Below are 16579 nucleotides of genomic sequence, written 5' to 3'. Positions count from 1 at the left end.
TGTGCCTGACTGCTCCATCAGTGTTCCTTTTTCTTTTTTAGCTCCCTACTCAGGCTTCCCCCTCCCTGTGTTCTATGCTCATCCCTTTTCCAGGTTAGTAAAGAGGACAGAGACAAAATCCTTATTGTTGCCAACTTCCTTAACCTCTTTTTTAATAATTCTGAACTAACTGTTGAGCACTATTCACTGGCTTCCTTCTTCTATGGGCTTGACCATGCTAGACCAGGAACCTTACCATTTTTCTTTACCAGGAGATCATTTGATTCAACTGTGGTGAATGTAAATCTGAATCTGCCTGTGAACTCTGCCATCCCTCATGCAAGGCATTTGAGATTGTGTATACTATTTTTTGTTTGATTTCTGCTGTTTATAAAGACTCTCTGGTGCCTCCGAGAAGAATAGCAGCAATATGCAAAGGAAAGTTTATGAGTGATTTGAATACTCCTCCCCCATCCCAGTAATTAGATTTAAAAAGATTTCATGGAATGGAGCAGCTCCAGAAACAACAGTTCTTATTACTGTCAATAAGGGGTAGCTGAAAGATGTTTAATGATTTCCCTCCTCAGGAATACAGTGTAATGCATAGAAATTAATCATGTTCTATAAAAGCTGATGGGCAACACCGATTTTTACAAGTGGGTGTTTTATTATCTCAGATATTATTATAGATTAATTTCATGATAGGGCCAAAGCAGATCTATTTGTTTTATCACAGAATTGCTCCCAGTATATAGCGGCCACTGCCGCCAGTTTGTTTAGAGTGGAATATGTGCTATATTGCAGGATTGTGTTGCATATGACTTTATTAACAGAAGGATTATGGATTTCTGTGGTTAGCTTTAGCTAATTATATTAGTCTAGAACATAAGAGGACCAGTATGTGTTTGTGTGCAAACCCAGTTTTCCACCAATGGCATAAAGATCCCTGTAACAGCTGAGTTCGTTCTGAGTGCTTACATGGCTCTACAATGCAGTGCTAGGTAAGCCTTATTTCTGTAATGCTGACCTGTACTGGCTGCTTATTCAAATTAGAGACAGAGTAAAGCAAAGTGCCTTACCAGTGTACTGATATAAACTGGCAGCATTATTTCTGCCTTGGCTGATAAACAGTACTTGACTCTCCCCAAACCACTCCACCACCCACCCTCCTTCCGGCTATAAGTGGGATGTCATGGCAAAGTGACAAATGTTCCCCATTTAATATTTGTTCATGACAAACTGCTTCACATTTCTTTCTGAAGAAAAGTAAAATTCCTAACTCTGATAATTCCTTAATTCCCTTGAGTTTTCTACATTTCATACACCTCCCCCCCACCCCGATATTTCATAGTCTTCTCTTTGAAAATGGTGGCGTTGAGGTACAACATGTTATACCATGTCCACAACTCTCCTGGGGAAAATCTTCACTTTTGTAGGGTTTCTAGATCAAGAAACAAGACACATAGATTGTATAATGTTTGTGCTATGGGGAGAGGTGATATTATAATTATTCAAGGGATATTATTGCAAGGGATATTATAATTATTCTACCAAATGTTTGGGATATGTGAGTTGTAACAAATAGTTGAACCAAGCTTTGTTTGTATAGTCCAGGTATAGAGAAGGTTGTTTATGTGGGCAGAGCATACTTGCATTGCTGTGGGAGTTTTTGAATAGATCAGATGAGAGCAGGCAGCTTTCTCCTTTGTACACACCTCCTTATTCTCATTCCTGACCTCATTCAGGGAGACCAAGGATCTTCTTTTTGGACTCTTCCTACTTCTTAATCTTTCTTTGCTGAACAAAGCAAATCCTTTTCCCCCACTCTTCATGGATAACCTCTCCAGCAAATTCTTCTAAGGGATTACTAAATATCTGAATTGGGAAATTGTGTGGAGACTTTTGAAACAGAAATATGTAAATTCAGCACATACATTATAGTCACATCTGATGTGATTATTTGGTGTCTGTAACAGCTAAGGGGCAAAGTAAACTTCAGTCTCCATTTGTAGGAAAATTGGGGGTTTGGAGTCAAAGGCTCCAGGGATTTCTGTTTGAGACCTTGTGCAAGTTCACTGTTGACTTGCCTGATTGCAGAGGTTGGGACAGTAAATCTGCCCATGAGATGCCAGGGCTGTGGAGGACTGCTGTGACGGTGGTGGGGATGCACTCAGAGCATGTCCCTGAAGGAGATGCAAGGGGATGTCTGGTGCACTTGAGGGACAGCCTGAATGGGGGGCCTTGATACACATTTCCCCAGAATCTATCAGCTGAATTGTGTTGTTGTGGGAGCCTTCTGTTGAGGTTTCTTCCTACATCTCTTCTCAGCCAGGGGAGAATCTCAGCTGCTTGAGAGTTACTTTTATTGCTACAATTTATCAAGGGGTGTTCTAGTTTATCCAGCGTGCACGACAAATGGTGAGGTACATTAAGATCAGAACTGTATGACTGTTAATACCAAACAATTAGGCAAGAAAATGTGCACTACACCGTTGGGAAAATGTCAGTCACTTTAACTACACACAGGGTTGTTGTCGATGGATTTTTCCCATATGCTCACAGCACTGCAAAAATCCTTTAATCAGAAATGGATTTTTAAATCATGTTTCATTTTCTAGTTCTTTTTGAAGATTTTTTTAACTTACTTTTTGTTTAAATCTTAATCCTGTCCCTTACTACTATTTTTTTTGTGCCTGGTTTTAGGAGAATTTTCCTTGTCTCTGGACCCACAGTGCCATTTCCGTCTTTGAAAAGTGAATACTAGCTATCTACTCTGTAACTACAACTTCATCAGTGGCTGTGGCTGCTTTTGAGCACATATGGTGACACTACAATCCTTTAATTGCTGGGAAGAAAGTAATGTAGGACTTTGTTTTGGTCAAGATGCATAACATCTACTGTTAATTTTTCATCTAGTAGGGGCTTTACACTGCTAGTGACCTAATATATTTTTGAAAAATGCAAATTTCAGTAACCTTTAGCTTTTGATGATTCAGAAGTAGGTAGTGTATTACAATTGCTCAATCTAGACACTAGATCTGGGAAGATTAGAAAACAGAAAATTTCAGCTTTTCCCCTTTTCTGAAAAACACAGCTTTTCTGCTTGCTGTAGATGTCTGAGGCTCCTCTGCCCTAAGTGATATTATTCAAATTAACAGCTCATATTATAAAGGTTACTTGAATGAATGCTTTTTCCATGTATAACTTGCACTTCAGGTGACTTGCACCCCTTTAAACACCTTGCAGAAATGCAGTACTTTTGGTAACTCTTGCCAACTGGATACTAGGTACTATGGAAGAGAAAGAGAAGTACCAGAGCCAAAATATTGTCATAATATTGCATATAACTGACTGTGCTGAGGAATCATTCTTTAGTTTGGTGCAACTGTTTTGTTTTCTACAAATAAACGCAGTTTTCCCACATGAAAACATAGCAATTCCTTAAGCATTCTATGCTGAATTTCATGAGGCCTCAAACCTGAACTGGCTGACCTCATGTAAATATTTCTGTATGTGTTTGGTTTTTTTCCCCTGTACTTTGCCCTGTAGTCTTATCTTAGTGTCAAAATTAATTTTGGGCATGTTCGCAGAGCTGATTGCAGGCAGACTTGAACTTTGTTCCCATGGGGAGCCAGCTGGCTGGAGGCCAGCTCTGGCCACGCTGCAGTGCTTGAGCCGATGAGCCATGCTTCTCAGCAGGTCCCATTAAATGCATCCCAGCACCGCACAGGCAGGGTCACGGCTTCCAATTCAGAGGCAGCTTGTGCCTGCCCAGCTCAGAGCATCAGCAAGGAGAGCTCACACCTCATTGTCATTCCCTGGGCTGAAATACTTTTGTCTGACCATAGTCTCCCTTCTCCTGGAGACTCAAACAAGGAAGGCATTTAATAATCTTCTGTACTTATCTGTACTAACTGTTATTTGAAGCCCTTTCTCATATCATATTGTTTGCCTTTTGCTAGGGTTTTAACTTACAACACATTATTGAAACCTTTTATTATGACTTATCGTGTGCTTTGCTAATTAAAACTCATGTTCTGTTTTAACTTTTCTGCTTTTATCTCCAGAGGCACCGTGGCACCGGGAGGATTAAACTCATCCTTAGTAACATAAGCATTAATTTGTCCTTTTCCAATGGTCTTTTTCATGTTTAGTTGATTATAGATTGCCAGCGTGGCTACACTGGCCTGTCACTACACTTTGTCTCTAAAGGTACTCTGACGCTTAGTACAGCCTCTTTCAATAATGCCCTCTCCCTTCCATCCCTTTGTCCCTTGGTTTCCTTTCCCAAGAAACCTCCTCTGCCTGCTCTCTCAGCCTGCTGGCACTCACGCTGCTGTGCCAATCTTTGCAGAATCCCGGCCTCATCCTGCAGTGGCTTTCACTCCAAGTATGACACACCTGCAAAGTCTTGGTCAGATATTTGCTAATGGAGCAGAATCTATTTAATCTGTGCCCTGGAAACTTCCGTTCAGGTTCGGGAAAGGGAAAAAGTGACCTTGGTGCATTCTCACATTCCTCTGGTTCATTGGTCTGAACTAGCAGGTCCTGCCGTTGGGCCTCACATTTGGTCCTTCATTAAAACAAAGCCTTGGCCTCCTCTGCCTCCTAGTGAGCTAAACTGACATTTCACAACATTGAAGATCCTGCCCCCTTCCCATGTTCTGTTTAGCCCCCACATTCCCTCCACCACTGATATACAAGTCCTAATAAAAGTTTAATGTGTTATTTTAACTACACACTGAAAAAAGATTCATCTTTGACGGATATAATCAGAGACCCTCTCAGAACTGTTTTTTGCCAGTATTCTTGCTGGCCAGGAATAGCTTTTCATTAATGTATGAAACAACAGATTCCTCCTCTTAACATAACAAACATCCAGTCCTGAATATACCATATTTCTTCATAGCTTCATGTGAAATGAATGCTAAAAACTATTTTGGGATTTGCTCAAAATCAGAAGACAAAATTTATTTTTTAATCTCAGTTTGAGTGGGAGAATATGTGCTTTGTCAAGAGAAATCTAATGTATGAGGAGTTTTAATATGGAATTTGCAGCAAGTAAATGCACAATTGGAAAAATCTCTCTCTCTATTTGTGAAAGGGCTCTTCCCCTGCCCCTTTCTGCAGCCATCCTGCAGCAAAACTGCTACTCCCCACTAGACAAAATCTGAGCCCCAGCCAGTTTCAGCTCAGGAGGTGCCTGAGCGGATATAGATTCTATGGTTTGTCACTGCATCCTTTTTCCAGAAGCTCAGCTTGAACCTGTAAACAGAGGTTAAAGTTAGTGTTAGCAGGAAAATAATAGAGTTGTGCTTTTCTTCTTGGGCCTCTTCTGAGATGTATTTATTGCTTCTTGGGGAGGGCTGCTCTCCCTGCCCGAGTTTGACAACTGTGTATTTAAATGATGGTGACTTTACATTTTATATGGCTGACAGCGTTAAATTACTTTTATAGGTTTTCCCTTCTCCAAGATTCTCTGAGTGCTGCCATTCATTGTTTAGGGCTTCCTCTTCTTTCCATTTGTGCTTATACTGGTCAGTTTGATTCCAGTGGCACTGCGAAGGAGTAGTTGATAGGAGAATGACTTACTGCCACTCTCTTAGAGAGCACAAAACAGCTTGCATGAAATAGATCTCAGCCATTGAAGTTAGCTTCTCTTCTAGTGATAGTTTGTCTTTTGCCTGTTAATTCATTGCAGTTGCTTGAAAAATAGCAAGTTCTAAACTACTCCTATTAAAGTTGATGGGTCATTGTTAAAACACAGGAATATTTTCCACATATGTATGGAAGGTGTGAATGTGTCACCCTTCAGCCCTGCTGGGTTCCAGATTAGTATGAAAACAGCTTTGAGGGAAGTGAGCAGCAGGAGAGGTTTCAGTTTTTGCAGCGCTGGGAGATCTTTGGGAAAAACGAGTAAGAAACAGAGGAAAGCACAAGTTTTTCCTAAGGAAGCACTTGTGTTTTGAAGTATCACTCAGACCAGTCTACATATTTAGTGAGATTAATTCAACTGCTCAAATAATATATAGTTCTCTATATGTGTGTGTATGTGTATATATACTAACGTATTATGTATAAAAATACTATAATCCTTTACATTTTAATAAAAAGCTATCATTTAAAAATATTTGTATGAAAAATGCCTCTATGGTGTGATATTTTTCATTTAGTAGATGTGAATTATTTTTACAATACACTTAACAATACATTTTTAATAAGTATATTATTGAATGAGTTATGGATACTTTTATTGGCTTTCAATAGCCAAAAACCGGAACAATAAACAATTAGAAAGAAATAAACTTCAGCAAATGAACTTTGACAACTTTGTAAAAACAGCTTGTGTTTAGTGGCATTTTTAAGCAAGTAACTCCTAGGAAAGAATATTAAATATTAATATATACTCATGAAAACTCTCCAAAATCAAGAACTGAATGTACCCCAAAGTATCTTCTGTCCTTTCACCTTCTAAAAATGATTCTTCAGGCCATGTAAGACTTGTGTTGCTAGGGAAGATGAAAAAGACAACCTTGCTATGTAACCTTGTGGTTCTTGTTCCCTTAACTTTTAGAATAAAAAAAGAACACTTTGTTCTTCTTTTCGGATGCCATTCTGACACTAGTGCAATAAACAAGCATGCAAAAGTCATTTTCTGTTTTGATGCCTATTTCAAAATTCTCAAGTTGACAATATAATGGATCTACCAAAAATGTAAATTGACTCTGAAAGCCAGTATCAATCCAAGGACTGTGTAATGCTTGTATTGTCTAACCTGAGTTCCCTACTTTTTTGTTTTGTCTATAGACACCCTATTTTTGGCCATCAAATTGTTGGGAGCCGGAAAACACAGACTATGGTCAGTGTAGAAATCTTTCCTATTTCTTTTGGGGGTTATGTATTATATGAATGAACACATCATTGCAGTCTGTCTTGTTTAATCATCCCACTGTTAAAAACATAATTCTATGTCATGTAATTCTGGTGTGAGAATTTGCTGATATTGAAATGAATGTGTTGTTACCTTTTTCAAAGTTTATTAAAAGTTTATTACTTTAGATTTGCAGTTGATCCAAGGAAAATAAAAGTCCTAAAACTCATCAGAACATACCTTGCCATTTACAACTTGTTTGTTCCAGGAAGTGTCATTATTTACAGTGACAAATTCTCAGTGAAGCAGAGGTTGTGCTGTAGTTATTCTTAGATTCAGACCCAAAGATGTGCCTAGTTTAGATCTCTTATTTCCGATACACACTGTGTGGAAAATTATTTAATATGGAAACTAATATGGTTCTAATTTGAACTGTATTAGAAAATGTCTTGTTTATTTGCCTGTTTATTGGGGTTTTATTCAGAAATTCCACATTGTAATCACTGATGTGTGCTCAGACAAGGATATCTGAAGATAATAGGTAGTAAAGTATTGCAAAATACTCATAAAGTTTATAACCAAAATTAGGTGTCTCTGTACACCAAATAGTGACCTAATTTTTAAAGAAAATTTATTATCTGTGAGCAGTCTCCTGTTTCTTCTAATCCAGACTGAAATCTCTCAGTTCATCTGAAGAGCAAGTCATATATTTTGGTGGCTAACTCAAACGCTGAAAGTCTCTACCTACAGCTTTTCAGAAATTTAGATGCCTGTTAACTGCTAATATGGATTCAGTCTCGGTCCTTGGGAGCTGACGACTGCAGGGATGGATGGTTCCAATAGATGCTTCCTTCCTTTCTGCAGTGGATACAGTTTAATTTCAAATATATTACTAAATAAAACAATTACAAGTTGAGACTCTCAGCAGAGCTGAGTGCCTTCAAGGTAGAGTGTGAACATGGTGACAGTTTCCACATCCTATTAAAGGAGAAAAATGTTTCTCTTTCTTTAATATACTGAGAGTTAAAGGTGTCCAGCAAATAGGTATGGAAAGCTACAGAGGCAGAGTAATTCATACCTCATCTGAGTGATTTGCTACTCCATATCAGGAAATTGGTCGCTGAAGGAGAGATGCTTGATTTACCACATATTACAATGTTTCTTCCTTTCCTTGAAAGTGTTACTTGCTTATCTCAGAGGGGCACTTCAGTACAGTCTCCTAATATGGTAAAGATCAGAAAGTAATTTATTATGGTTTTAAGAGATGTTGAGTTGTTCAGCTGCAATGTGAATTACATTACCTGGGGGATTGCAATAAATAAATATATGCTCAACAAGTCAGAACTTGAGATCAGGCTGACAATGTTTCTATTAATATCCTTTAATCTAAATTAGGAGACAATTAGGAGAAACTAACTTTCTGGTCACAGCTGATCACCAGATTGGGCAATGACTTGCAAACTGTAGTCAGTAAGTAGAAAATTTACATAAGCTCTCCAGTTTGTGCATGGCAGAAATACAAAATTTACCTTGGGACCAGTTACTTCATCATGGCTTTGTTGAACGGTAAACATCCTCCTCTGACAGCATTTGATATTTAAATACAAGACATGTAAAATATGTTCCAACAGGTCAATTTAAGCTCTTCTGTTGCCGAGGGGTGAAGATTAACCCCCAACCTTGCCATCTCATTGCATGAGTCATAAGCCAGAAGTGTCAGCCTGTAAGGAAGCCACCCGCAGGTCCCCCATGCAACAGGGTCAGAGAATCGCATTAGGTTTCCCTAGGGTGGCTGCGTGACACCAGAATTGACTAGTGCTAGAATATTCACTGTAAAATACATTTTTAAGTCAAATTTTCAATAGTGTTCTTATTAGGTTGGTGTTTTCCCAGTCCCAGGCATTTGCCTCGTGTCCTGATGATTTTTTTCCAATACCTTTCTATGAATATAAAGAGAGGGAAGAGAAGGGAGAACTGAATACGGGTTCGTACAAAAAGGATCACGTAAGAGTTGTAAACAATGGTCAGTAGAGGAATACAGAAAAATCCAATAATACTCAATAATATAAACTAGGATTGAAGCAATTTGAAGATATTGAAAGACAATTTCCGCCTCAAATACACTCCAAAGAGGTTCTACAGATTTTCACAGTAATTCTATTACTCCCTAGGAAAAATAATAAATGCAATTTATGTTATTACAGATATGCAAATACATTTTGTACCTGTCATGACTTACAGTGCTCCGCAGTGCTTCCATTTTCAGACTTATCCTGAACAAGCTTGAAACTGCACCCCCTAAAACTAATGACTGTGACAGGCATTGGGAGTCTCTCAAAGCCAGCAAGGAGTAGGCTTTCTTTGTAATCTTCTTTTATCAAAGTTATTAAAAAAGCAAACCACTTTCTTTGGCACTGACCTAATTTTACAAGCCTTTGAAAACACACTACAGTTTTATTTTAATTTAAAACTGACTCCCAACCATTTACCATTACTCATCCATAGCTGGGCTACTATCCAGAATATAGCATACTGCCAGGAAAATAATTAAACTAGAAATTAAATGAGACTGAGATACTGTATGTGTTATTTTATTACCAGAGCTAACTCAAGAACAAATAATCTTTACATCTTTGTATTATATGTTAATACCTTCTCTAAAATATAATTTTGTGTTCCGCATGAGCTTGTTATATCAAATATTTTAATTAAAAAGGATTTATCTAAAGAAAATGTGAATAAAAATTACATGAAAACAGATTCTTCCAAAATATCAAGAAACCGCAGACCCATTCTCATAATAAAGCAATGGTGCAGTGTTATCTTTGCCTTGGTGGCAAAAAAGGGCTTGAGTTAATTTATTATATGTCAAAGTGATATTGTGTAGCCTTTGGTTTTGATTGTAAATATCAAGATATTGACCATTCATCATTCTGAAGTTAATAAGGAACTGTTAGTTTTCATAGTGCTGAAATTCTCCCTCCCTTTTTTTGACAGTCATGCTATGAGAGAGCTGAAGAGAGATGCCTGAAATTGCAAATATTTTTTTTAAAAGGCAGGTCCTTAGGTTCTGTTTATTGAAGAAACCCATTTTAATGCCATGTGTCTTGGACTCCACCCATATGGGACATGTTGTTTGGTGTAAAATACCATTGGTTTCAGGGCGATTTTATTAATGAAAATAAGTATGCACGTGAATAATAATTATTATAATATAAATAATTTGTAATAATATATATTTTTAAGGCCAGTATAGTTCAAATCACTTTGAGCTTCCTGTGACTTAAGTCATGTTCCTGAATTACTTGTTTTTGTGATGAGTAGAATTGGATCTCAGTTTGGAAAACTGGCTCTGGAAATGAACGCAGCTGATGGTTGAGCATGCGACCTACCTGTAATCTTCTTTTCTTTTCTTATAAATGTAATTTCCTTACTGACAATTTTTTTTTCTGGCAAATTCAATGCGATTCTATGTCATTAGAATTAATTAAATGGGGAAACTTAAGTCCATTGCATTTCAGAAAGGGGAAGCATAATGCTACATATGAAATTGTTATTCCACAGGCATTTGGCCTCCATTTTTATGTGACCCATCAGGGACTCTTGGAGGTTTAGTGCCTCTCAGCTTTGCAAATTTCAGTTCCTTACTGTTCTTTCAATTGAGATGAATAAGAAATATGAATCGTTAAGGAAAAATTCCATTCATAACAAAATAGCAATTTTTTTTTGCTTGAAAAGCTCAACCTGAGCAAAAAAAAAACATAGTTGTGACAATATAAAAAGTTTGTAAGAATTTCAGCCATATAAAGATAAAGAATAATTAGTAACTTTTACTGGTTTTCTCTAGTGCACTTGTGTTGATGGTTAGACTCAAAAGTGACTGTGACATACAGACCTTTTCTTACAGTTTACTGCATATTAAAAAAAGAAGTATGTTCGAAGGAGAGACAGAATAAAATTTTGGAAGTGCCACAGTCACTTACATTGTTAAGGAGGTTTGGACTAGAAGGCAAGTGTCAACTGCATGTATATAGCTGCAAGAGGATGCTATTTCAACCTTGTAACTTTATGTGTGTGCAATTCTCCCAAATGAGTTAAAAATGGAGGAGGATTGCAGACTGCTGGTATGTAACGGAGACAGAACACAGTAAATAATTGATAATGCAACATAAGTTCAAGAGCACCTGACCCTGTGATCTGAAAATCATGCTAAATGAGACATTTTTCTATATATTCAAAGCAAGTTCTTAAATTCTGCTGCTCTGAAGAATTACAGGTTTTGAAAATGTACATATCTTTGAGTTAAGGTCATGTGCTGTAAAGGCAATCATCTGGGAAATTAGAGTACTTACAGAAAAAAAGGAAAAACCCAAAATCTCTTTAATTGATTGCTCCCTTTTAAGGTGTAAGCTCCCTGTCTGGATAAGAGCTCCTGTAAACTTCAGTAGCAGTTCTACAGATACTCATGGCTCTGCTGTCCAGTCCGAGTTGCAGTTAAATAAGGAAACAATCTATTTTTGCTATGTGAAATTTGTTATCTCGTAGCTGTTGTACTCCAGCCTTCTTACAAAAGTGAAAATATGGCCTTTTAATTTTTTTTTTTTTATAATCAGCTAACAAGTCTGCCCGTACAAAGCTTCCTTCCTTCCTAATGATACCTTCTTAATTGCTTAAGAGTAAACTGTCAGGAGACCTCTCTGAGTTCAGCCTCTGCAGCTCCATCCTGAACATGAGCCATCACACCTGGCTCATCTGCCTCTGCTCTGCCAAACTTGCTGTCACACTAAAGAGAACAGAGTGCACAAAAAGCAATTGTAGTCATGTAACATTTTTTCACATACTGAAAAATTTAATATAATTTTGTCTCTGAAGTTTGTTGCCTACTTATTTTACATGCGTAGCTTCAAATCTGTCTATAAAAAAATTATTATTTCAGGAATTTCCTCTCTCATATATCTTGCTGCACCCTTTTCCATGGCATAACTGGCTAGAAGAAGAACTGTGCAGAGGATGCATTATATACTTTATTTGCCCAAATTCTCAGGCAGGATTTCTTCAGCAACTGCTTATTAGTAAGCAATTTCTGTTTGAGAAATATTAAGTGCTATTGCTTACCTGAGCACTGCTGGAAAACTGTATGTGCTCAGCATCTCTGCAAATCAATCCATAAATATGAGTCAGTAGCTTGGGGCAAAACTGGTAACAGAGTAGCATTTTCTTCAATATGAATTGTCAGATATGAATAAAAATTTATTTGTTAAAGTTTATGCAATGAGAATGAGGAGAAATTTACTGTCATAATGTAGTTTCTGGAGAGCTCTGCAGTTCTATAATCTTGAATCTTCATGCCCAGTTCCCATTTTTTCAATGGCTGGGTGTCAACCGGAGTACATCAGCAATGACTCCTACAAGCAGTACTCTTAGGGCCTTAATAGAGATTCCCTCCTTTAAGGACCTGTCTCAAGGTATGTCAAAATTTGCTGGATTTCTAGGAGTAGTAACAAACACACTCCTTCCCCCAAAACTCAAGAATAAGTACTAAATTGTTGCTAAGACTGGGCTGTGGCTCCTGAAGTGAGTGACTTTTATTTTAACAAACTACATGTACAGAATGTATTGACTAAGATCTTGGTGGTAGGACTAAGTGTGGAGTACCATCCATCAAAGAGAATTAGGCCCTCAAGAAAATGTGGCTGGGGCCAAGGCTTGCTTTGTGTAAAGCATAACCTGGGCAGAACTGAATCAGATGCGCTTTAGGAAAGAGACTTGCCTTAGCAGAAAGATGGAAGAGGTGACCTACCAGGCTTTGTCCCCACTCTGAATTCGTATCCCATTGTATTTCTCTGCATATTTGACTCATTAGGGGCTATCTCTGTCACGAAAAAGAAGAGAAGAATACCAAGCTTTGACAAGCGTGTCCTGAATTTTGTTCTGGTCCTTGCTAATTCTGATGCTGACAAACCACCACAGCCAGGGTTCTGTGAGCTGGAGGTCATTCCTGCTTGCTGCTTCAGAGATTTATACTCACCTGAATTTTTCTTTCCATTACTGTGTAACTTGTTTCCCTAATACTTGGAATGTGGAAAATGTGTTTGGCCAAAGCATGTGTAAAAGCATGGCTATGAAAAGGAAACTGGCACAAGTACAGGTTTTCTGCAGCATTATTTAAAAAACATTACTTTAAAATAATTGATAATCTGCGTCTTGGTCCCCTATAAATAGAGATAACTCATAATTTTCAGAATTGCTTTCCAACTACCACATAGAGTACACTAAATAGATTTGCCTGTTTCGTTATCAATATGGAAACTGGTTCTTTCAGGACATGAAGGGACCAGTGACCAGAAATGTTTTTTTTTTCTGTAGTCATGCACTATCTTGCTTCTAACAGGCTTTTGCCAAGTGGGCATTGAGTTAGTTGTCCTCCTTGTCAAGTAATGGCCACCTTCTGATGCCATCCCTGGAGATGATTTTCACAGTTTAAAAGAAAATCCTCTATATTCTGACGTTCTCAGCCTTGCCTTGCATCACACATGCCCCAGGTGGTTTTTATGCAAAATCAGTGTGTTTGAATTTGTTGCACCTCCTCCTCTTAGAAGCTTTTTAGCAAAGTGCAGTTGAGTCCCCCATAAATCTGAGAACCTTAAGAGGAGGTAGAAAGCTCTGGGTTTGGTACCAAAGCAGGGTGTTAAATTCTTGTGTGCAAACTGAGAGCATTAAAAAATATGAAATAATTATGAAATCTGAAATAATTAAATGGATGTAATTTTAAATTAGATTTGACAACAGGATATTCTTTATCTAACCCCATAGTTTATGTAGCTTGGGTGACCTCTTATTTGTACCTCTTTTTTTCCAGTGTTATCTGGGAACTTTTGTATATTGAAGATGATTTTACCTTTTTCTAATTCTTGAGCTTTCTGGTAGTTTGAAATTTGTTTCTTTCTTGCCTTGGTTTATGTAAGAAAGTCTTCTGCCCCTCTAAATCTATAATCAAATTGCATTCCAGAAATAGCATGATCACAGAGTAAAATGTAGAGAAAGGGAAGAGTGTCTCAGAAGTTATGTTTTTGACTGTTAGGCAATTTAATACACAGAAACTATCGTGGTCTTCCTTCTAACTTAACGTGATAATCATTTATAAAAGATTGTAGTTCTTTTATAGGTACACAAGGCTGATGAGTGACCTGTTTGTCCACCCAAAAGTTGTCATGCTTTTCTAAGACTAAGTGAAGCTCAAGAACTATTGCAAAGAAGAGGGTTCGGGGTTTTTTTAAATGAGTAAAAGCAGAGGTGACCTAAAGATTGTAGTAATAGCCCTAGAAATCCTGATGTTTAAAGAAGACAGTTGATTTCGTTTTCTCCATACTGCAGTTATGTTCTGTGCCGATCGTCCCGTAATTCTGTATCTGACACAGGCACTCGCACATGGAGGGAGGACTAATGTCTGCCCACGGGGCATTTTGAAACCCTTAGACCTTGCTACGCTTCCTGTTTTCTTTGCTCTTTAAATGCCGACTAGGCATGAGCACATGTACTCTGCAACCAGAATCTTGACTCACAGAGAGGGTAAATGTAAGCTGGGCTCAGTGGAGATAACGAGCACGCTCTGAAAGTTACGCCCACCATCCAGGGCTGCATCAAGCTGTAACATCGCTGGCACTGGGACAATTATGTAAGGAGTTTAACTTTGTGTGCATGGTGGTGAATGTGTAGGTGGCATTATCCTTGGTCTTCAGAGTCCTTGTTGTACTTCCATTGAATGTAGCTGAGGTTTCTTTGCTGTTGTGGTGGGCTTAAATTCCCCACTTTAGCTTTTACATGGAAGTTCTGTTTGTTGGGTTGGGTTTTTTTCCCTCTAAGTGTGTGTAATATAATGTGTACTCAGTTCAGATTTTTGATTCTAGAGTGAAACCTGCCATTAGCACAATGATCTTATTTAAAGACAAAAATCTATAGAGGTTTCTTAGGAGCTTGCAAGTATAAGTGAACACTCAAGAACAGCAAACAAAGGTAGCTAACCAGGAAAATAGGTTATTTTGACTGTAAGAGTTTAAAAACTTGCAGGAGGGAAAACCCAGGCAACGTGATGACACAACTCTGGCTACACTTTGCAGTGTCCCTTTAGGCTCTCATGGTCCTTGTGTTTCATGAATGCCTGTGGTGGTTTTACCCTGGCTGAGAGCCAAGATCCATGCAGCTGCCTGCTCCTTAAAGGAAAAGAGCAGGGGAAGAGTGAAGGGAAAAGGAAGGGGCAAATAACCCCAAACCCAAGAAACTAAGAGGCCCGTGGGTTGGGAAAAGGGTAGTTTACAAAGATAACAGAAAGATAAAATATAACAATGCTAACAGGACTTTAGAGCAAAAATATATGAAGCTGTTGATACACAATGCAGTTTCTCACCAAACCACACAACTCAGGCCGTGCCACCCAGAACCGTCCCGGAACCCGACCGTCCCCCAAGAACTGCGCGTCCCAGAGCCACCCCTGCTCTTCCTCCCGACAGCCCCCCAATATCCTGGGCAGGAGGTAATTGTCATGGAATACTCTCTTTGGTCAGTTGGGTCACCTGTCCTGGCTTCGCCCCTCCTTTCTCGTGAGCAGAGAAGTACGAAGAGCTGAGAAAGTCCTTGACTGTCTGACAGCAACTAAAAACATCAGGGTGTTACCAGCACTGCTTTCATTTTAACTTTCAAACACAGCATTCCATCCGCTGCTACAAATGAAGTTAACTCCATCCTGACCAGAACCAGGACAATGCCTGAACAGAATTTGCAAGAGCGAGTAGTCTGTATTTACTGCAGTTACCCATGTGTGTTTTAGTACCAGTTTGTAGTTCAAATGCCCATTTATAAACATCACTGGCCATCTTTCATTATGAAATTTTGTGTATTAATGTTGCCTTTAAGATTATTGGCAAATCTGTTTTCTCATGATAATTAGTCACTTCTAAAGCACAAGCTATAGCTTCTAATATATAATTCACTTCAGTGGAGGCAATTATGTTGATTGCAAAATCCATCAGAATACACTGACTCTAAAAATAAAGAGTGTATGTGGCAGTCCATATTTAGCAAATTGAGGTTATTAATCAGACCCTGTTCCTTGCATATCATTCATCCAAATGTTTAGCATTTTTCTGCACCCTTGTTGGGGCACAGCAAGAGCGGGCAATTTGGCAAGGGAAGGCAAGCAAGGACTGAGGGTTACAACAGTAGCAGGCTAGAGCAATGTCCTCACCAACAAAGTCTCAAGCAACCAGAAAGGCTCAAGGCTGAGCTAAGAGGCCAGGACAATGTCGGTAAGTTACAGGACTGGTTAGATGTGTTATCTACAGAGTAGCTGAAGCAGAGGCCCTAGAAGTAGCCAGGCTTAAACACAGCTCCCGGGAGCCTGGGGCCTTTGTGGAGGCCCTGGATAAGTCTACTCAGAGCAATTACAGCTCCTTGGTGTGCTGAGAGCCCTGACCAGGACCTGAGGGGACAGATAAATAGAGAAATAGAGAAACAAATAGAGATATAGAGTAGCTTTTGGTTGGAGAACCTTTCTGCAGATTGCATATTTGTATGAAGCTCTAAAAACACTGACAACTCATACAAACAATGGGATTAGAAAAGCAGACACTCATTTTCTGAAAGGCTGAGGGCTCGACTTCTTTGAAGGGGAAACAGGTGACTGACTGATATCCTCCCCAGATGCTCAGGGCCAGGCTACTGGATGCATGCAGT

At 38.6% G+C, this 16579-nt stretch overlaps 1 protein-coding gene across 13 annotated transcripts in view; it reads left to right on the top strand.

Moving 5' to 3' along the window:
- The window catches only part of RGS7 (regulator of G protein signaling 7), a gene marked incomplete at both ends in the record, with an annotated part of 245311 nt that overhangs the window by 165633 nt on the left and 63099 nt on the right, over window positions 1-16579 (top strand). For 10 of the 13 annotated variants that reach the window (XM_084261614.1, XM_084261619.1, XM_084261620.1 and 7 more), the window contains one exon: window positions 6787-6838. The exons of the other annotated variants lie outside the window; for them this stretch is intronic. In XM_084261614.1, coding sequence (XP_084117740.1) covers window positions 6787-6838 — 52 coding nt within the window. The remainder of the gene's footprint in view (window positions 1-6786; window positions 6839-16579) is intronic. 13 annotated transcript variants of the gene reach the window in all.

This window comes from Gallinula chloropus, assembly GCF_964237585.1.
Source record: "Gallinula chloropus genome assembly, chromosome: 3".
NCBI lineage: Eukaryota > Metazoa > Chordata > Aves > Gruiformes > Rallidae > Gallinula > Gallinula chloropus.
This window is presented reverse-complemented; position numbering and strand designations above follow the sequence as displayed.